This window comes from Peromyscus leucopus, chromosome 1 (genome assembly GCF_004664715.2).
Source record: "Peromyscus leucopus breed LL Stock chromosome 1, UCI_PerLeu_2.1, whole genome shotgun sequence".
Taxonomy (NCBI): domain Eukaryota; kingdom Metazoa; phylum Chordata; class Mammalia; order Rodentia; family Cricetidae; genus Peromyscus; species Peromyscus leucopus.
In genome coordinates, this window is record NC_051063.1 from 30,072,141 (window position 1) to 30,095,230 (window position 23,090).

Sequence of the window (23,090 nt, forward strand, 5' to 3'; positions counted from 1 at the left end):
CCTGGGTTTATAAAAAAGCAGGCTGAGCAAGCTGTGAGGATCAAGCCTACAGGAGCACCCCTCTGTGGCCTTGTATCATTCCTGCCTCCAGGATTCTGCCCTGCTTGGGTTCCTGCCCTGACTTTCCTTAGTGATGGAGTGTGACTAATAATGATAAGCTGAAATAAACCCTTTCCTCCCCAGATTGATTTTGATCGTGATGTTCATCACAGCAATAGAAACTCTAAGACAGTGACTCCAGTACTGTGTAAGTGAGAGGCAGAGGTCCTGGGGCTTCCTAGCTGCCAGCCCAGCTTCAGCTGCCGTGAGAGATCCTGCCTCAAAGAACAGGAGGAGAGCGGCAGGACAGAACACTCAGTGTCTTCCTCTGGGCTAGGCATGGGTGCGTGAATACACACCTGCACACACAACACTCTACTCACATACATACAGGTGTGTGAACACTCACGCACACACACACACACACACACACACACCCCTACACACACAACACTATAATCACATACATACAGGTGTGCGTGCACACTCACACACACACACCCCTTTTGAAGTGTTTATCTAAAACTATTAACTGTAAGGTAGTGAGTTAGAATGTACTTTTAGGAGTTAGTCTTTTTAAAAGACCGGGTTCTGTGGGAAGGGCTTAAGGAGAATGTCCCAGCTCCAGCAGCACTCACTTTTTGCTGTTTTAGGGTTTGTAAAATGTTTCTAAGATCAGCATCATCCCATATGGAAATGTGCACTTACAGAATCCGAGGCTTTTCATGGAGTGGAGGCTATAACAATTGGAGGAAGGGAGGAGGCTTGGTTATCCAGCTAAGCATTTTCTGTGTTTGTTTAGTTAGTTTTATTTAAAGTAAATTTCTATTACTTAATTATTGAAGAGATAGCTATACTTTTATTTATTTATCTGGAAAGTGGTTAAAATGATGAACTTTTTCTATTTTTTAGTGGAGTGGGCAGAGTCTTACTCTGTAGCCCAGACTGATCTGGAATTCATTATGTAGCCCACCTAGTCTGTCCTCTAGCTCCTTCTCCTGCCTCAGCTTCCTGAGTTCCAGGTTGCAGGCATGAGCCACCGTACTTGAGGCTGGGTGGGGCTAGCGGCATCCCCAGGGGAGGATGGGCTGGACTAGAGAGACGGGCTGGTTCTGGGGAAGGGCTAGAGACTCAGATGGAAGAGCCCAGGGAGAGGTCACTCTCAGCATATAGACTCAGAGCAGCTCATTGGAAGATGTGATAGACTCCGTGGGGACCACTCCTTGCTGGTTCAAATGGCATGTGTCTGTGGCCTTACCTTTCCCGTGGGGTCAGTTCTCAGAGAAACACGGAACTTTCTCCTTGATGCACTGGATTTCAGAGGAGGCAGAGATGCTATAGTTCAGTTGAGGGTGGGGCGGAGGGGAAGAGCAGGAACGGGGAGGGGCAGGAGAGACAGATCCAATATGTGTGGCCTACTGTGAGATTTAAGTCCTGGGCATAAGCGAGGTCAGTCATTGTAAACATAGGTAGCTTCTCTCCCTCTCTCCCTGCTTCCTCCCTGTCTCCCTCTCTTGACATCTCCTTCTCCCTCTCTCCTTTAGTGTTTGGTATCAAAACAGGGCCTTGCGTTTGTGAGGCAAGCACCCACAGTTGAGCTGTATCCCCACCTCATCCATGTATCTCCTGTGCTTATTTTCAGCCCTAAAGCTTATGTTAAGGTAATTTCTGCTGTGGTAAAAGATTTTCATGTTAGTTTTTGAATTCTGGGAGGTACCTTTGTTTCTTGACCTGCCTGTAAACAATTTTGTTTGCATATGAAATTTCACAACAAATTCTAAAATACTGTGCTGTCAATGATTTAGATTCATTAATAAACAGAGGTTCCAAAAAGGCCCCTTCTAGCCAGGACTCTTATGATCATATATCTAAACTCTGAGTTAACTTGAAACCCCCAAAAGCATTGCTCTGGAGCCCATTCAACTATCTGGTTGACCTTGTGAGTGTCTTCTCTTCCCAGACATGATCATTGATTTTGATGTGCATTTGGAAGTCACTGAAAAGCGATTACAATCCGGTTTTGAGGCTTAGCATTTGAGTCCAAGCATTTGCAGAAGTTATTTCTGGCAGGATCTGCCCCCGCACATCATTGTTGGAGAGTGTTGTGCAGCTATTTTGAGACCTGAGCTACAGCAGTGGCCCTTCTGAGCTACCTCCTCAGTCACTTCACACTCACTGCTCTGCACCCAGCACTGACGGAAGTCTGAGAGGTGGGGAAGACTGATACAAGCTGCCTTCCTTGTCTTGATAAAGAAAAACTGCAGAAAAGTAATAAGAAAGGACTTAAAGAAATCGCCAGAGGGGCTGGGAAGAGGTTTCTCTGGCTGAGAACTTCACTCATAAGCCTGAGGGCCTGAGTTTGAACCCTCGGCACCCACATGACCATGCAGGCCTGTGACCCCATGAGAGCAGAGTCAGGAGCATCATCAGGCTTGCTGGCTGCCGGCCTAGCTAAGGTTCAGCAAGAGACCCTGTCTCAGAGGAAGAAGATGGAGAGTGGAGGGACAGGACCCCAGGTCTACTCTTCTGTCTCTGAAGTGTATGTGCGTGTGCACACACTTGTGTACATGTGCACCACACACTCACAACAAAAAGAGGAGGAGGAAATCTGGGTGTGACTGCACACATCTGTAATTTCAGCACTTAAGAGGCTGAGGCAGAGGGATTGGTGTGAGTTCTAGGACAGCCTGGGCTGCCCAGAGAAGTCAAGGCCAGTGTGACTGCACAGGGGAGACTCCATCCCCCGAAGCAAACAGTAAAATTAAAGTAGGTGGAGGAAGAGGACAAGAAACATTATTCACAATGATAATCCAAGAGTGATGTGGGGGTGTCCTGTTCCCTGGCTCCATCGCATCTGAGTCTCCACACATGGCTACCCAGGAGGCAGCGATGCTCTGTACCGGGAGGGTAGAATAGGCTGTTAGGTAAAGTACCATTTCCAGAGCTCATAGCCTGCGTGCTCATAAAGGAGAGAGAGCCTTCCAGGCTCTATGCCCCTGCCCCCCGGGGCAAGCTCAGAAAGGCCCCTCATGCCCTGCCTTGTGGGGTCTTCCTCTTTGTTTTTTGTTTGTTTGTTTGTTTGTTTGTTTGTTTTTGGCAGTATTGGGCACTGCACCTCAGGTCTCACATATACTAGGCAAGTGTCCTGCCACTGAGCTACAGTCCCAGCTCTTCATGTCCTGTGATGGGCTGACTGGACAGCGGCCAGCATCTTCCCTCAAAAGTGAAGAGAGGACCCCCCAAAGGCTGCTGGTCCGCCATTAAAATTCCTAAGGATCATGTTTCCCAGGTCTGCTCTTATTGCAGTGAACTGGCCAGGCTCACTTGCAATCAGCAGCCTGCAGAGAGAGGGCAGCCCCCCTGCTGCAGATGGGGGGAAGGTCTTCGGCCTGATGCTCCTGGACCCGCCTTCAGCCAGCTTTAACTCTGACCCTTTTTGGCATTATGAAGCCTTGACCTTGGTGGCATGTCAAGGGGATGGGTTTGTTGTGGCGTCAGATGGAGCTGCTGCCTCGGGAAGGCCTGAGGTGTTTCGGCAGCCCTGCTCACCCACCGAAGCACAGTTCTGCTCTCGGCCGGGCCTGCCGCCTCCCCTCCCCACTCTGTTCCCCTCCTGTTCCGTGGTACTTTTACAGCCCAGGCAGCTCCTGTTCGTTCGTTATTTTAAGGTTTAAGCTTCTTAAAAATGTGCCTGTTACTAATTTCACAACTTTTATGTAAAAATTCTTGGATGTACATATCCCCACTCAGCCAGTAAATTTTACTCGGAGGTGTGTGGAGTGGAATTCAAGAGCATAATGTCGACAAGGCACAGCTTTCGAGATGGGGAAGCAGGGCAGGATTTAATAATTGATCCTGGAAAAAAAAGGCTGTGAGCCTTTGTGCTGGCCGACTGGGGTTTTAATGAGAAGAATCTGTGATTTTCCTTAGAATTATGTTAAAGTTAGGTTAATATGCATATTTCCATTTGAATTTAACCTCACCAACTGAGATTTTTGTGATTATGAAGATGTAAAACATTTGCTTTGTGCTTTCGTTTAAAAGTACTGAATGAAGCTCCTTTAAAAGCAAAAGAGTTAAGGGCCAATGAGATGACAGCCTCAGGGTCTGGTGGAGGGTGAGAGCCAGCTCTCCCAAACTGCTGACCTGCACACTTGCTGTAGTGTGTGCATATGCATGTACACAAAATAATGAAACAGTAATAACGAGGCTGGAGAGATGGCCTGACAGTTAAGAGTACTTGATGTCCTTCCAGAGGATCCTGTTCAGCTCCCAGGACCCACATCAGGCGGCTCACAATTGTCTGTAACTCCAGATCCTGGGGGCCAGACCCTCTCTTCTGGCCTCTGTGGGCACCCACATATGTGTGTGTGTGTGTGTGTGTGTGTGTGTGTGTGTTTTAAAATTCTGAAATTCATGTAATATTCACTTTCAGATACTTTGGGTAGAAAGAATAATGGCTGAGTCAGAGGGCAATCTCTATGCCTATCCTACAAACACAGCATGAGTGTGTCAGGGCGGATGCTGTTCATTAGCGAGGGATCCTGCAGCGTGGTAAAGCTGCTTGCAAGGAGAACTGGAGGCATAGGAGGGTGGGCCTTCCAACCAGACTATTGCAGACAGCTGCGGGGGAGGGGGAGGGTGGCTGGGGGGGTGGCTAGGGGGAGGAGGTGGTGGGAGAGGGGATGTGAGTGGCTGGCGGGGGGAGTAGGTGGCAGGAGGGGGGTGCTGACCAGGCTCCAACAGGATGAGAAGACCGAGTGCTGGTCATCTGAATCGCCCCTGAACAGAAAAGGCACCAAAATCCAGTTTGGTTCTTTAGTCAACAGTAAAAGCTTGTCAAACACGGTTCCTGCATAATAAACTCACCCCGTGAGCTGCTAACTAAATGCCCCAGGTTGACACTGCAAGAATGTGACTCCTTCCCTTTGCTCTGTGACCAAGTTTTTCATAGTTTTTTTTTTAAAAGATTTATTTATTTTTACTTTATGAGTATGAGTGTTTGCCTATGTGTATGTATGTGTGCCACATGGTGTAGCACCTGTGTGTGTGCGTGTGCCATATGGGTGTAGCACCTGTGTGAAGGCGTGTGCACCACATGGTGTAGCACCTATGTGTGTGCGTGTGCACTACATGGTGCAGCACCTGTGTGTATGCGTGTGCACCACATGGTGTAGCACCTGTGTGTATGCGTGTGCACCACATGGTGTAGCACCTGTGTGTATGCGTGTGCACCACATGGTGTAGCACCTGTGTGTATGTGTGTGCACCACATGGGTGTAGCACCTGTGTGTGTGCACGTGTGTACCACATGGTGTAGCACCCGTGTGTGTGCGTGTGCACCACATGGGTGTAGCACCTGTGTGAAGGTGTGTGCACCACATGGTGTAGCACCTGTGTGAAGGCGTGTGCACCACATGGTGTAGCACCCGTGTGTGTGCGTGTGCACCACATGGTGTAGCACCTGTGTGAAGGTGTGTGCACCACATGGTGTAGCACCTGTGTGTGTGCGTGTGCACCACATGGGCGTAGCACCAGTGGAGACCAGAAGAAGGTATCTGATCCCCTGGAACAGGAGTTACAGATGATGTCAGCCCTCCTGTCGGGCTGGGAACAGAACCTGGATCCTCTGAAAGAGTAGTAAGTGCTCTTAGCCACCAAGCCATCTCCTCAGCCTTGAGCCCAGGTTCTTCTAATTATGTAAAAGTTATTTTATTTTTACTTTACGTGAGTGGTGTTTTGCCTACATGTATGTTTGTGTACCACATGTGTGCCTGGTGCCTGCAGAGGCCAGAAGAGAACACTGGGCCCCCAGAACTGTAGTTAGAGATGGTTGTGAGGTACCGTGTGGATGCTGGGAATTGAACTTAGTTCCTCTAGCAGAGCAGACAGTGCCCTTAATGGCTGAGCTGTCTCCCCAGCCCCCACCCCAAGTTCTTAATACACTATTATCTTAAATGTGAGCTTCCACTGACGTGTGCGTGTGTTAAGAAATTAGGGAATCCGTGACTGATATGTAGAACTGAATGGTATTGTAAAATAAAATAAAAGGAAAAAAAAAAAGAAATTAGGTTCACCGAGGCAGGGAGCAGAGTCAGGGTGTCCAGGGAACTGGAGGGATCTGGGAAAGGTGTTCTTGCTTCATAGGTACCGAGTTTCAGCTTTTCAAAAGGAGGTCCTTTCCCCGGATCCTGTGGATGGATGGCATACGCTACCACAACCGTGTGGACGCACATACGCCACTGAATTATCCACTTAAAAAATGACTAAGATTGTGATCAGATGTTCTAGGTGTGTTATCACAACTAAAAGGAAATTTTTTAAAAGGGCCGATTGGCAGGTGTATGAAAGTTAATTCTTCTTCACCTTCCTGAGGGAGTCAATGTAATAGCCCTGCTTTGTGAGCTCTCTCTTGTGTATAAAACATGTGTAGAGGTCTCTAAGCATCGAGATCTTAAAGTTCTTACTCTGTGACCTTTGTTCTTATCATGTAGTGGTAAATCACCAGCGATGACTGGTCTAACCCGCTGTCCTGCCGGCCCCACTGACTCACTGAACCCTGATTTACAGTCTGTCTGTTCCACTGGAGGGTGCTCGGGCTGTCCCGGGTTTTTCAGTGAATTCTTTTCCTGACAAGACAAGCACTGGTTCAATAAAACTACTTCCGCCAGGTGGTAGTGGTGCTCTCGGGAGGCAGAGGCAGGTAGATCTCTGTGAGGTCGAGGCCAGCCTGGTCTACAGAATGAGTTCCAGGACAGCCAAGGCTTATACAGAGAAACCCTGTCTCACGAAACCGTCAATCAATCAATCAATCAATCAATCAATCAGCCAATCAATGAGATTGCTTTCTTGCAGGAGGGCAATGCTACAGCAATAAGTTAGGGAGAGGAATGGATCCCAAAGATGTTCACTGGGGAACTCGCCTGGCTGCTTGAAAATGATGGTATAAGACAGTGAGAATAGATGCTGCTGGAGACATACTGAGACAGGGAACAAAAGTGTCTCTCTCTCTCTCAGGAGCCTTTTTACAGGGTGGAAGTACCACAGAGGAGCTGGGAGGATGGGGCTGCTGGAAGAGGCTACACTTTAGGTGGGCATGCTGTCTATCAGTTACAACCATGGTCTAAAGCTTGCAGGTCACAAACTATAGACCACTGGTTCTCAACCTATGGGTCAAGACCCCTTTGCAGTCAAATGACCCTTTCACAGGGATCGCATATCAGATATCCTGCATATCAGATACTTACATTACGATCCATAATATAGGAAAATTACAGTAATAAAGTAGCAATGAAAATAATTTTATTGTTGGGGGTCACCACAACAGGGAGAACTGTATTAAAGGGAGGTTGTGAACCACTGCTATAGACAGAGATCGCTGAAGTTGACGTAGGTAGAGGTCTGTTCCCAGGGAGACCTTGTGATATATGGGGAAGGAAATGGTGTCTGGGAGCTCCCTGTGTTTAGGGTCCTTGAGGAGGAGACTGAACAGAGGGAGGAGGAGGAGATTAAAAAAAAAAAAAAAAAAGAGGCTTCAATTGCGTCACCACGATCCAAATCTTAGGTGATGCCATGAGGTTAAGTAGCTTCTAAGTTCAGCTGCGTGGGCTTTTCCTCTCACGACCTGGCGTGTGTGCCGTAGACTCTTGCCCCTTAAACAGTTTGTCTTGTTATCCAAGCCGCCATTAACAATAATATAGCTGTTGGGTAAACTGGCTTGGCTTAGAATTTCAGAGAAAAGCCGACTGAGTCACAGAGGGCACAGTTTGTCATCTCTCAACTGTGCTGCAAGGTCGTTTTGTAAGGCTATGTTAGGTCCTCAAAGTTGCAGTTTAATTAAAGAGAGTGTGTGTCCATTTCACAAAACCATGCCAGACAGACAAAGAGGCACCCCACGGGAGTGGTAAGCAGAAAGGACTTTTAAAGGGTTCAGTTTAGCTCTAAGATGGGCTATGTGGTCTGTATCAGCACGAAGTTCACCTTGGTCTTTTCATGAAGCATCTGTGATTTTTATTCCCAGCCCAGGTGACTGAATGAGAGTTAAGGGGATGAGGAGTCTGAGGACACTGCCGCTTCTCACAGCTATGAGAAACAAGTTTAAAGGAACCAATGAGTCATCAGAATTGCCGATGACTCCCAGAAGTGGAATTGGTGGGAACTTGCCAAGTATGAGGCGGGATTCAACTTAATTATACTGTATTATTCTCTGTATTATATTAGATGCTGTGTTTGCGGATTCCTAAAGAGAATCCAAAAGAGTACAGATAAAGACTCTTGGCCATAAAGTGCCCTGCCATCTTGAAGGTGCATACCGAAAAAATCCCTAAGGATGACTTTCTGAGCGTTCTGTGATGACGCCTACCTACCCCACCCACGGAGGATCATCTCTGCTGTAAGAATTTGTAGTCAGAACTAGGCTAGTCCCTGAGCTCTTGGTGTGAAAACCTTGGATGCAGTAAGAGATGCCTACAGTTATAGGAGGAGAAAACCCTCCTGAGAATGTGATCACAGCATTATTTATAGGGTGCGTGTTTTCCAGCGAATGGTCCCTGGCCATCAGCTTAGTTTACTTAGTTACAGTTTTCAAGAAGGAAGCCAGAAGCTTCGGTCTAAACTAGGACCAGTGAGTCCTCATGGAAAGCTTGTCTGTGGTTTCTGTGTCATCCTGACTGATGGGGGTGGGGGTGTTTCTGAGGTCATGATCTCACTGTGCTAACTAACACTGCTTCATTAGACCCCAGTTCTTAACCTTTCCCTACTTTGAGCCCTTAACACCCTGAAATTTTTATACTACTCTGAGTAGCTAAGTTTAAAATAAGAACATACATCAAACATTTACTGATAATAAATCATAAAGAAATATATTTTAAAACAATTGTTATACATATATTTTTACCATTTATTGAAGTCTAAAGTAAATTTGTATACTAATAGGCTAGTATGCTTGTTTATTTTTTACATAAAGAATTAAATATTGGCTGAACATTTGAGCTGCAGGACAAAGAGCATCTTCAGTATTTCTCAGAGTTCATCAATATTTTGATTTTATAATCATTAGTGCTGAGAATGCCACGTTGCATAAATACATAGTACAAAATGTCAGGTGTGTTTTAAAGCCATTTCAGAAGTTATTGGAAATTCTGTCCTAAAGTCAAACCAAAAATCATTTAATGGTTGCTCTTTGTGAAAATCAAGTCAGCAACTGAATCAGGAATTAAAAAAAAAACAAACACTCTAAAACAGTTTGGTCCAAAGATATACTAATTTGATACTTAAATGCTGAATAATGACAGTAGGAAAATGTCTTTATTTTCCATTATTATACCATTATATTTCTGTAAGTGCAGAAAACATTGTATGTACAGTAAAACACCCACTATAATCCCCAACATGTGCAGTTGTGAACCTGAGCGGAGCTGTGTCACGCAGTGTGCGTTTGGCCAGTGTGGCTGATGGCAGGCACAGCACAAAGTGCATATATCTTGTTCAGACGCAAGACCACGGGGAAGTCTTACACTGCACCATGGGAGACCGCCATCTCAGACTCACTGCGCATGTGATTTTGAATTAAGTTTGGTTCTTACATGTTCATAAATTGTGTGTGTGTGTGTGTGTGTGTGTGTGTGTGTGTGTGTGTTTGCAACAGGGTTTCTCTGTGTAGCCCTAGCTGTCCTAGAACTCAATCTGTAGACAAGACTGGCCTTGAACTCAAAGACCCACATGCCTCTGCCTCATGTTCAGAAACGTTTCATTGTTTCTAATTTCTTTTTGCAACCCCACCTTCAGTTATATGACCCCACTCATCTTAAGACTATTAATGAATCATGAGCACTAATCAGAGTAACCCTGTGTTCTTGCAAATCCGTAGGAGGGCAGTGTAATGACCGAGCTCACTTTCTCCTGGCCTGAGGGTCTGCTCTACCTATTTATAAGAAATCAGGAAGGATTCTAGATGCTTTCCTGAGGTGGCCCTTCCTCCTAGGAGAGTCACCTAACCTTGGGATGCAGAAGCTAAGGTTGGAGAGGCCCAGCTCTGGCTGTCCCTTCCCTGGCATCTGGCAGGAGATAACTGTTATTGCTCTAGGCTTTATTTGTGGACAAGTTGTGAGCTGCTTGGGTTTTGTCTGAACATGCAGATTAGTCCCAGGTCCCTGGCACCACTTTCTACACCACATCTGTCATCCACAGCTGTACAGCCTGGAAAGGGTTGCAAAACCCAGACCCAACCAAGTGTCCTCTTTTGCATGTCCTGAGATCACGAGTGACGGTTTTCTGTTGGACTTGTTCCCTTTCTGCCCCTCTCTGGCCTACCTATTTTCATTCCCCCTATATGACACACACAGGATCCGTGTGTCCCATTTGCCATACACAGAGACAATACAAGCCCTGGTTGCTTAGGGGAAGTATTTCCAAAGTGTAAGAAAACAGTCGCTGGAAACTTCAGCTGCCTCTGTTGCTATAGCAGGAATTTATTACTCAACTATCTTGGCCTAAATCAGGTAGCTGTGTGGACAAGCTGTGGGCACCTTTCCTAATGACATTGCCAGAGACACCTTGATTGGCATCCAAGACAGCCCAAATGCAGCATATCTTTCCATCAAAGACTGACTGATTGGCGCTGAATCTTAGACATACCACTGAGGCCATTGAGACCCAGCCAGTGGATTTTACTTGTATGAGGTATTGCATAGCTCCTGGGGAGGGGCAGCAGAAAAAGCAAAGCCTGATAATAAATAGCTCTTTGTGACAGTCCCCTCCCCTACCCCAGGACTGCCGAGAGCACAGGGAGCCACCAGCATCTGGCAGAAGGCAAACGCTGCCCAGAAGTTTGGCAGGCGATGACCAGCTGTGAACTTGTCTTTCTACAGTGTGCGGCTGCGACCTGGCCCAAGGCGGCTTCTTCATAAAGAACGGGGACTATTTGTGCACCCTGGACTACCAGAGGATGTATGGGACACGGTGCCACGGCTGTGGGGAGTTCGTGGAGGGCGAGGTGGTCACTGCCCTGGGCAAGACCTACCATCCCAACTGCTTTGCCTGTACCATCTGCAAGTAAGTGGCCATCTTTCCTAAGCCTCGGGCTCGCGCCAACAGAAAAAAGCTGGCTTCAGCCTCTAAAGCATCTCACAGCCTCCTTGGTCCTGAGTGGTCCTGGGTGGTACGAGGTCTTAAACAGCCCTGCCCGACATGTCTTCTTGCTGTCTATCATTGTTGGTTAAAGTGCAGTACAGTCGTAAAACTTTATTCGTACCCTCTGTAAATCAGTGTGACAGTTGTTAAGTGGCTGTACCTCATGCCTGAAGGGACTTCAGACAGTGTGGGTAATGACAACACAGTGGAAAAGGGACAGGGACGGTTGCTTGGAAGGAAAAGGTCATTGGGAAATGCAGGTGATTACGTGGGCACGCTTCAGATGGCTCTTCTAGCTGGGCATTGAGGTATGGACCCATAGTCCCAGCACTCAGGAGAGGGAGGGGGAGGATTGCTTGAGCCCAAGACCAGCCCAGCCAATGTAGCAGGACTGCCTCTTTCTGAAGATGAAATGGTATCTTTACTGTAATTTGGCAATGGCTCATGGGTCGAATCATTAGTCTTTAGGGTTTGTTTTGTTGTTGGGTTTTTTTGTTTGTTTTTGTTTTTGTTTTGAGACAGGGTCTCACTATGCATCTCTGGCTATCCTGGAACTCACCATGTAAACCAGGCTGGCCTCGACTCAGCAAGATCCACCTGCCTCTGTCTCTCAAGTGCTGGGGTTGAAGGCATGCACCACTTTTCATGGCTGTAGGTCTTTCTTTTAAAGAAAGTTTTATTGTCTATTTGTTTGCATAAGGCTAGAACTTCTGTTAGGTACAGTGGCAGGATTGAGGGATTATGACAGAGACCAAATGGTCTCCAAAGCCTAAAGAGACACTATCGCTGATGGCTGGTATCTGTATAGCACAGCTTGATGAAAATGATCAGTCTGAGGGGAGGGGACTGGCATGGGAGGGGTGCACTGTTGTGTTACAAAAAGAAGGTGGCTTTGACTCTCTTGGGCACACAGAATCTAGCTGCTGGTACCATAGAGGATCTGCAGTGAATGGAACTGGGGTCTAGACTCAGGCAAGGTCTACTCAGCTACATTCTGGGGGTACTGCACGTAAATGCCCACTTGTCAGGGCCTCACAAGAACACTGGCTCAGCTGTGGACAGTGCCCCGAGGATCTTAATTGCCAAACCCAGGTCCTGTCCCTGAGTGGAGACCAAAGAACCCATGCTTGCTCTATTGTGTTTATATTCTCCTCAGAGAAGGGACGAGAAGCTTGTCCAGGTGTAGTGAATGCATATAAAGCAAGGGGCCCTCTTGCAGCAGCACCAGAATGTAATTTTACTTATTAACATAGTTGTAAGTCGGGTCGATGAGGCCTGCCCCTGCCTGCGGGTCCCTGCCTGTGGCCTCTTTATCTATCCAGTAAAAGAAACGGTACCACTTCAGAGAGGGAGCCACTGGTCTCCCAAGGACTTTGAACATTCAAAGGTGTGAGACTGTAATATTCCCATACACACTTGATGACTGGTACCAGTCATATTGGTGGTATTAAGTCCAGATGTGCCTGTGAGTGTTTATTATGGTCAATTACCAGCGTGAGGCCATGGAGAGATGAGTTAAGGGCTGTGAAAGTACATGCAGGTCAGGAAGCTTGGATTTGCCCCAGACTGCAGGTTTCTGACTCATTCATGTTCTCTGATCCGGGGAGTTCCACATTTCCTAATCGACAAAGACCCACATTAGAAAACTCACATTGATGAAAAGCGATTGGTAAATTAGCTTCTTGCAAGTAAGCAAGTGCGGAGACCTAACATTCCTACAGAAGGTGCAATATGTGGTGCTCTGTGCTGAATGTCTAGCAGGAAAGGAACTTTTCTTCCTGAAAAGGAGACTGGTAGTGATTTTTAAAATTATTTTATTTTATGTGTATAAATGCTTGCCTGCATGTAAGTGTGCCATGTACATGTCTGGTGCCTACGGAGGTCAGAAAGGGGCATTGATCCTCTGAACCTGGAGTTAGAGGTGGCTATGAGTGACCGTGGGGATACTGGGAGCCTCTGAACCTGGGTCTTCTTCAAGAACAAGTACTTTTAACCACTGAGCCATCTCTCCAGGCTACTAGTTCTCACACAGATGTTTGTAGCAGCCTGTCCTATCACTTGTAGCTTAGGAGAGACTGGGTCCCCAGTGCTTTGCAAATTCAGATGTCTAAAAAGGACAAAGTCTAACTCAGTATAGCTACCAAAGCCACAGGGGACCAAAAAGGCTCCCGTTTCCCCTGTAAGCCGTTCTCGTAGGGATGTGTCCCAAGCTTCAGTGGGAATCCATGGCATTTAAAATGTCTTTTCATGAAGCATTTCCTATGGAAGTCACTGCTCTGTGGCCCTGAGAGGTGGTTTGTGCAGACACTCCTCTGCTGCAGGATGGAACTAGATCATGCTACTACCCAACCAGGGAGCTTCTCTCTTCATCTCATAATGCAGCACGTGTGTGTGTTTGGCCCCTGACCAGCTGGCGGGCTGGGGCATGGCTACGTTTCAAGCATTCAGGCTGGTGCGCCTCCAAGAAATCAATCTGCACCCGAGGGGGAACAGGCAAAGGAGTAAGGAAAGAGAGTGAAATTGCTGGAATGACTTTGAGGGCAAATGTCTTTCTGTCTCCAGGCGCCCGTTTCCACCCGGAGACCGAGTCACATTCAATGGGAGAGACTGTCTTTGTCAACTTTGTGCACAGCCGATGTCTTCCAGCCCCAAAGAAGCCACCTGCTCAAGCAGTAAGTGTCCCAGCAGCCACCAACAGAAACACCTTTGTGGTTCAACGGGAGCTCAGGAAGATGCCTCCTTTGAAAATCCTATTCACTAACACCAAATGTAGTCCTATCTAGGGCATTTTTCCCTACGGAAAAACATCATGCAGTGTTTCCTAAAACCCAGGCAGAGAAGCATCATCATTGTATCAAAAAGACCCAAATGGAATTAGGCATCAGGCTGTCCATTTTGACAGCCAGCAAGGGAAAATAATTATGAAACTTCACATTTATTTGATATTTACTGACTACCTAAAATGTGTATCATCCTTCAAACTGAAGATATAACCTTGAGCAAAATGAACTCTCTAACCCTCGGGAAGTTTGCTTTCTAGTGAAAGCACATGGACCTATTCCCACAGAATGGGGAATATGTGAAGGAAACCAGAGTGTAAGATAAGGTTTTCTTTATAGGGGGCAATCGGAGAAAGCCCATGTAGAATCCAACGGCTAAGTAAGTGTGGGTAGACAGTATACATGTGCCAGTGGATTTGAAATTCTTTATGATGAGTTTTCATCTGACCTATGGGAATCCGGAGAGAATGCCCCCATAATAGACTCTTTATGAACATATGAACTGGGAATGACGTTGGACAGATCAATTAGTAACTATTATAAGTCAATATATTCTGAGCTCTGGGGACTGAAATGGGAAGCTGTTTCAGCTCTTTCCTGAGTATCAGGAAATGCACCTAGTTTGTATATTAGTGTTTATGGATTTTTGACAGCCCTAGGGAGACCTGGAATAATACCCCTTCTAGTTCTCTGAGTCCTAGTACCTGAGAGTAAGGGCAGCATGTTTTATTCTGGACAGATCCTACACGGTTTATAGCAGAGAACCCGAATATTCCCATTTCTATGGAAATTTTCCACTTACTAAATATAAGAATGTCCTGACCATCTGCATAAGGGCTGGATTTTGACCTTTGGGAGGAAAGAAGAAAATACACAATGTACACATGACAAGACATTGAACAAGTGTGTTTCTAGGACCTACCACTAGGGGTGGCAGCCGGTAAGGAGCCCAGTAGATAGTTCTAAGACATGGCCAGGGCTGTGGTGTGGTTTCAGGTCTCTCACTGCTCTTCTACTCTACTCAGAGAAACAGCTGGGCACTGTTGAAAGAGCCACCTTGGGTGGGACTGGTCCCCCATCCTCTAGCAGGGCTTAATTTACAATATGTTAGCAAACCCCTCAGAAGAATTCCTCTGACAACAGCTGGAACAGTGGCGGGAGAGGCCGTGCTCCCATGATGCACTGGTGAGGTCCTGTAGGTCAACTATCTGTTTTCCTAGGTAGGAAATGGAGGCTCAAGGTCATACTCAAGGTCACTCAAGGCCTCTACTGACAGGTGAGGGCAGATGCCAGTCTTCTGATGCCTGGATTTTTGTTCTCTCTTTTGCTTTATCTAATACTCTCAATTGTTTAGTTTAAGGAAACTGAAACAGATTCTTCTAAAATGGCTTCCACTTGCCTCAAGCCATGCAATTTGGGAACATGCTCCATTGTGTGGCCATAGCTCTACCAAAATGAGAAATACATATATATTTGAGACAGGGTCTCATGTAAGCCCAGGCTGGCCTTGAACTCCCAAGAATGATCTTGAATTCCTGATCTTCCTGCCTCCATCTTCCAAATCCTGGGATTACAGGCATGCACTGCCGATTCGACAGATTATTTTTCTTTCCTTTAGGAAATTACAATATTTTTATTAATCCTTTGAGAATTTCATACATACATATGTGCAAATTGATCATTTTCACCTTTCCACTCCTTTCTGTAACTCCCCCTACATCCACCCCTCCTAACTTAATGCCGCTGCCATATCCTCCTCCTCCTTCTGGGGAAGGAGTATGGTACAGATGCCCCATTGACGGCTGAACACCCCCAGTCATTTAATCTATGCCTTTTGACCAGTTTGTGAGTGTCTGCTTTAACTAATGTCCTCTGCACTTCTCTGGTAAGGTGAGTGCCGCACTAATTTATGAGTATAGAGATACAAATTTGATAGGCAATATGGTACTGTGTCTATTTAGCAGAATAGTAACAGTAAATTCTCCCATGGAGCCTATGAGCTCCCAGCCATGATTTCTCAGCCAGATTTACAGTACTAGGCTGTAGGCAGAAGTTTCTGTCCCATAGCAGCTCCCAAAGAAACACACTGAGGCTTAATATTAATTACAAATGCTCGACCAATAGCTCAGGCTTGTTACTAGCTAACTCTTACGTTTATGTTAACCCATATTTCTTATCTGTGCTTTGCCATGTGACTTGGTACCTTTTTTCATTATGGCACACCTATCGTGCTTCTTTCTGCGACTGCTCAAGACTCCAGACTCTGCCCTTCTTCCTCCCAGCATTCTCAGTTTGGCTCTCCTGCCTAACCTTATCCTGTCCAACTATTGTCCAGTCAGCTTCTTTATTAAGCCAATCACAGTGACAAATATTCACCCCCTGTAAGGGAATATTCCACGCCAGGTGTGCATCTCCTCCTGTGGACTGAGCCTTGACGCCAGGCGAGAAGCACAGTTGGTTATTCCCACAGCACTCATGCCGCTGTAGCACTCACGGGCACATCTGGCTGTGCTGGTCGTAGCTCACAGGGCTCACAGCTGGGTAAGATTTTTGGTGACTTTTCTCCCTTAGAGCCATGCATAGCCTTTTGCCGTCCTATGAAAGCCACATCTAATGGATTCTAATTTTTATTCTACTTTATATTCAAGTATGAAAATGTCACACTGAAACTCATAGTTTTATACAATTAATAGACACCAATATAAAAATTTTGGATTCATCTATGTCTTCTCTTTTTGTATGACATCCATGTTATATTCATAAAAACTTAATTAAGTATAAAACTGTAACCAGTTAAAAAACACCTACAGAGCGAGATCCAGGACAGGCTCCAAAGCTACACAGAGAAACCCTGTCTCAAAAAAGCAAAAACAAAAACACTGTATTTTAATACTAGCTTTAACCATAATTGCTTGTGTACAAATTGTTGAGCCATATTTTATTTTCTCCTCTGCTTCCGCTCAATGAAATCCCATTTCACTGCAACTGCCTCGTTCATTTTTATTTTTAAGATGTTCCTGTCTATTTAGACAAGTACCAAAAGGTATTGATAGGTGTTGTGGCCATCTGTGAAGGGGAGCCTTTATGTCTGAGTACACACGTGCCGAGTCCCCACACTAAGCAGGCCCACAGAGTCTAGAGTAATGGGAATTTTCAGCAACTTTCTGAATGCCGTTGGCACATAATTAGAAGACATTTGGTTGCTATTTGTAGTTCTCCAAGAATTGCTCAACTTCAAAACTATTCTGCTATGACAGCCATTCCTATCTTAAAAAAAAAAAAAAAGACTTTTTATACTTGGCACGAGGCTTGCTGAGAAGCAGGGCCTGACTTTCTTTTAGTGTGAAACTCCCTGTGGTTACCGTTCACAGCCTCTGTGGCTCCATCATCCAGCCACCGCCTCTCTCAGAGCTGGAGGCTCTGAGCCACGGCCGCATTGCACAGTCTGTGGCTGGTTTTCCTGATCACTGAGTAGCAAGCAAAGACCACAGGAGACTGACAGAGGCCAGGAGGGGGGAGAATACAAAATAATCTGTCTCAGCGCTTCTTCCACCTTAGAATAATTCTTACCCTTGGCTCCGACTTGTTTTCTGAGCATTCACATAGTGCTTAGGGTATGCCAGGAATGCTACTTTATTGCCCCAAATCAGGTACAAGCACTCTACATGTTCTCAGATGGAGGTGATAACAAAGGCACATGTCCGGCTGTGGGGACATCATAATTAAACTCCTTCACTAGCTGATTCACGCCTTTTAAAAGCCTGATGGACAGAAGGACAGTCCTGTCCACCAAGTCTCACGCCACACCATCCTCCAGAGTTTACTGGCCGCTAGATTCCCATGGGTTGGAGTCGAAGGGCCAGATGAGCATCTCCTCAGAGCTCCTGTCTATTTCAGGCACCCAAGCAGGAGTGGGCGGCTGTCTACACGCAGCCTTCCACCCCAAAGGCTGTCTAGCTGGAGTCTGATTGTGCGTGGGTTTGGTGGATTGGCATGAGAGGCGCCCACGCAAATGCACCCAAGCCCGTCTTTCTGTTTTCCCTCCTCTACACAGACCGCTCTAGAGCACCATTATTCCGCCTGCAGTTGGAACCCCACAGGTGGCAGGACACAAAGTGATTGGACAGAACTGGAATCTGTTCAGAGAGAGCTGTGTGTTCGCTCTCTGGGAGAGGGAGGCATTCCTGGTTATTTGACTTTTCTCCTCGGTGCAGCAGCTTTTCGTAGTTGTGAGATAATTTTCAGCCGTCTTTATGTTCCCTCTAAAGACACGAACGGGTTGGGAGGGGATTGTTGAACTTTTGCCTGGGCAAGGCCCTGCCTCTGCTGTTCCCTCCACACCTCTACCTGTCCCCTCTGTCTGTCCGTCCCCCGTGACCCCGCCCCTGGATGGACAGAGAGCAGGGCTCCTTCGCAGGGTTACATGAGTAGCCGCTTCGGAATCCCAGCTAGTTATGATTTACAGTCCTGACAACAAGTCCCTGTGCAGGCGATGATTGCTGGATTGTCGTGGCGTATCTCCAGTTTTGTAAGTTTGCCCTTTTTCATCTGTTTTCCATGACAGATGCCTTATCCGTTCACATGAACGGTGGCCCAGTGGCATGGCTCAGCAGCTAATGCTGCTCAGGTATGAGATCCCGAGTTCAAATCCCCAGAACCCATAGAAAGCTGGCCATGGACTCTTAGATTAATGAACTGGAAGGAAGCCTGGCCCTGTGAACACTAAGAACCACACCTAAGCCAGCTAAAGGAGAGAGTCACCTTGAGAAGTCACACGCTACTTGTGGTATTCTGTGAACACGGCTTAAAGGATTTGAACTGGAGGTCTGACAGGCACAATTCGTCTCTGTTTATGAAAACTCTAACCAAAGTAGCCCCAGGTCCTAAGCCTCTGTCACAGGGAAGAAAGATGGGCTGGGGTGCCTGTGCCAATTCCATCTTTGAGGACTTAGCTGGTCGCCGCTGCCACAGCTGCCCTCAGCTGCCCTGATAAAGGCTGACGATGTGTTGCTGTCATGGGCCACCAAAGTGTGTTTGCTGCACTGTATTGTCTTCCAAAGACAACAAGAAACTCCACTTAAAATAGCCGGTCAGAACTGCTCCGACTTGTGATGTTTCCACTGTGGTTATCAAGGTGGCAAAGGGCACAGCTGACCTCAGCAGGGCACAGAGGGAAGGTCTAGTTCAAGGCTGTCTACTCAGGCAACACCTAAGCATTCCTAAATCTCTCTGTCATTTTTAGCTTCCGTGATTAAGTCATTAACAGCACTGAGACCCCCTTTTCCACAGAGTGGGAGCGCACAGGATCTGCGTGGAATACATGTCTCCCCGACCCAGTTATGCGTCTTCTGATCTCATGGTGCTTTTCTGCCTAATGGCAGCATAGTGTCCAGAAGTTAATTTCCCGGGCTAGAGAGATGGCTCAGCAGCTAAGCCAGCTTGATACTCTTGCAGAAAGAAGACCCTAGTTCAGTTCCCGGCACCCATGTCAGCCGCCTCACAGCCATTGCAACTCCAGCTCCAGGAATCTGATACCTGCTGGCCCCCAGGAGCACAAGCATGCACATGGTACACATAAACTCGCACATTTACACACATAGACACATAAACAAATGTAATCTTGAAATAATCCCCAAATAGTGCTCAGCTTAACGGATGTGTCTTTGCATTCTGGTTGTGCTCTGTCTTATCTGTTCAGTTTCACTTGTTTGTTTCTGAGGCTGGGTCTTGCTGCGTAGCCCAGGCTGGCCTGGAACTCTAGAACTCTAGGTCATTTTTCCTGCTTCTACCTCTCGAGCTGTGACGCCACAGGCACGGCACCACCGTGCCTGGCTCGCTCCGGCTCATGTTGATCCTGTCCCCATGGCATTGCTAAGACATACTAAAGGGAAACTATGGACTCACTGGTTTAAATAAGAAACATGGATTTGGACCAGCCATTATTTGTCAACTCCCAGGTGTCTAATTTGGGACCTGGCAACATCCCGTCGCTTGGATGAAGGTAAAGGTCAGCATCCAGCAATACCCACTTGATAGACAGACGTGACAAATGATGTGGAGACTTTTTGGTCAAGGGAAGATTTTCAAATACCTTAAGGGTGTTGAAACTCTGGGCCAAACTGATGAAAAAGAATATAAGGAAAATCTAGATTATTTTCATCTCAAAAGTAAGGACCTATGTTGGTTTGCTTTCTATTATCATGATAAATACCATGACTAAAAGCAACTTGGGGAGACAGATTAGAGTCCATTGTTGAGGGAGGTCAGGGCAGGACTCTGGGCTGGAACCTGGGGCCAGGGACTGAAGCAGAGGCCGTGGAGGAGGCTGCTTGCTGGCCTGCTCTCCGTGGCTTGCTGAGCCCTTCGTCAGACCTGTGCGTGGTGCTGCCCACAGTAGCCAGGCCTTCCCACATCAGTCACTAATCAGGAAAATGTCCCCACGGACTTGCCCACAAGCCAATCTGATGGAAGCTATGTTTCAGCTGAGGTTCCTTCTTCCCAGAGGACTCCAGCTTGTATCAAGTTGAAACAAAACAAATCAAAACAAAACTAGCAGCACAGGACCTTTGAAGGCCAGTTTAGAAACCAAGATGTACTCAGTGGATAGAGCATGAGAAGGGTGACTTCTGACACCAGGTCCCTCGGGAGCTGGGTGTCCTGTGCCCAGCAGAGTCACTCAGTGCCCCCTGCAGCTGTGCTCATGAAGGAATCTGCATGGCAACGTGTCGAAGACAGCTTGTGGGCAGCTTGGTATCTACCAGCACCTGACCCTTCCACATAATTCCCCCCGCCCCACCTCTCTCAGAGTAACTTTCCTCAGACTCTCCCATCACCATTTTATTTCAGAAGATTGGGAAATCCGTGCTCTGTTAAAACAATAGAATTTATTAAAAGCTTAAAACCTTGTATTAGCCAAACCTCGGAACTTAAATTTGTACTTTTTCCCTTGAAATGCACACGATCATCTCAATAGATGCAGAAAAGGATTTTGACAAAATCCAACATCCTTCTTGATGAAAGTCCTACCTAGAGTGGGGTTGGAGGCAGTATACTTCAATATGGTAAAAGCAATATAAGCAAACCTATGGTCGGTGTCATCCTATGGAGAAGACAATGAAGTTGCCTCATGAAGATTAGGGTCATGGCAGAGCTGTCTGTTGTCTTTGCTCCTGTTCACTGCAGCTGGAAGTCTGCACTAGAGCAACAAGGCTGTGATTGCCACATCTGCAAAGTCGCAGGATCCAAAATTAACATGTAAAAACAGTCACCTTTCCATGCAGCAATAACAGTCACACCAAGACTTCACCAGTCATAGCCACACAGATGACCCTCCTTAAACTAAGGGGGAAAAATATCAAAGTATGGAGCCATGGGTCTGGAAAAGGGGCAGGTAGATCCATGCTCCCTCCTGGATCTCACTTGCAGATTTCTGAGGCAAGTGGGCAATAGGAGCAGATTCTTTTGTCATTAAAAAGTCCTGCAAGGATGTTCTCAGCACCCAAGGTATTCTGTTCTGTACTGATGCATTAAAAACAAAAACAAAAACAAAAAACTGAAACTCTAGGAAGGGGTCCCAGTCTGTGTGCAGGAAGCTCCCATCTTAGATATCCATGGGTGGAGGAGGCCTCCACCTTCCTGAGTGACCACAGGTGTGTAGAAAGCAGCAGTCTGAGACGGTGGGGCTGCTGGGTGGTTTGTTCCCTGCTCCATGGCTTTGTGTATTCAGCCTTCTTTTCCAGAAAACATCTCAACAGACTTGCACGTCCTTCCTGAGAACCATATGTCTTTTCCATCAACTTAAATCCTTCTAAAGCCCAGGTGTTTGTGATCCTCTGCCAAAAAGAGTGAAGGCAAACAGGCAGAACCCCCATTGTTAGGGCTTTTTATCGCCTTTGAACAAAATGATTTAAAATTCGAGCCAGGTGTGGACCTGAGCGTCAGTTTCACTTGTTTGTGAACAGCCAGACCCCTGCCTGCCCTGGCTCTTGGTGTCAGGAGTGAAGGTCTCGAGGCACCGGGCTGGGCGTTCCGGTTTTGCTCTCTTTCCCTGTCTGGTCATTGTTTCCCTTTGGCCTGTCACCAGTGGACCTTACGTCCTCGACGCTGCTCCATAGTCACCTATTTCTGATGTTGACTGTCATCCCAGCACCAGCACCAGCTCTCTATATTTATCAGCAGCTGCTTTGGTGATGTGGAAACAATTTCCTCAACCACTGGAAAAAAGCGCAAAGCTGGAGAGTAGGACATGCTGTTCTTCATGGAAGAGCCTCATTGGGTTGAGCAGGAAGAAGAGAACCATCCAGCACAAACCTTTTGCTGCCCCTTGTCCATTTCCACAGCTGACGTCTGGCTGAAATCCGTAGCTTTGTCCAGAGAACAGTGGGTTGTTGCTGTGGAATATACCACAATACTCAGCCAGCTGGTGATATTGTCTTATCTGAGAGATATCTCTGTTGGGTTTTTTTTTGGTGTGTGTCTTAAAGCTTGGGCTGAAAGGAACTTAGCTCTCGGCTCTCCTTCTCACTCATTCTTGCTCACTGGCTGGGCTCAGGCACCTGGATGACCTGTTCTGTTTTTCAGGAGGCAACGGGCAGGACATGGTGGTCTCAATGGTTTAGACCAGAGGCTCCCAGACTGCAAGACATGGGCTAAATAATTGTACAGGCTAAATGGCCGTATGTGCACAGCCTGCCTGCGCCTCAGCCCTCAGGCAGGAGATGGGGGCAGTTCATTCTTCCCAAGTTGTGTCTCAGCTTCTTCCATGGCTCTGTGACAGGTGGGCATCAGGGTGCCAGGAGAGAGAGCAAGAGTGAGCTGAGATTAAGAAACCCAGGGTTTAGTCTCAGCTCTGGCCCCTAACCAAGGAAGGAGGGAGGGCGTCGCCTGGCTCCCTGTACCAGGCCTGGTGCTGTGCAGAGAACCTTGAAATGTAGCACAGCAGTGGTTATTATCAGTAGCTCACAGATGTGGGAATGAAGAGTGGAAGGTGGTCAGGAGCTCAAGTCTTCCCGGCTCTCCAGCCTTCCTCAGCCACCCATTTTCTTAGTCCTCCTGCTTCCCGCAGTAAACTGTGGCAAGCTCTGATGGCCTTGCTAAGTCCAATCATCTCCATTTGTAGAATCAAAAAGCCATCTTTGAAAT

At 46.9% G+C, this 23,090-nt stretch overlaps 1 protein-coding gene across 19 annotated transcripts in view; it reads left to right on the forward strand.

The window, feature by feature from the left end:
- Positions 1–23,090, forward strand: part of Ablim1 (actin binding LIM protein 1) — a 294,059-nt gene that overhangs the window by 170,891 nt on the left and 100,078 nt on the right. For all 19 annotated transcript variants that reach the window (XM_028880968.1, XM_028880957.2, XM_028880971.2 and 16 more), the window contains exons 3-4: positions 10,908–11,091; positions 13,732–13,841. In XM_028880968.1, coding sequence (XP_028736801.1) covers positions 10,908–11,091; positions 13,732–13,841 — 294 coding nt within the window. The remainder of the gene's footprint in view (positions 1–10,907; positions 11,092–13,731; positions 13,842–23,090) is intronic.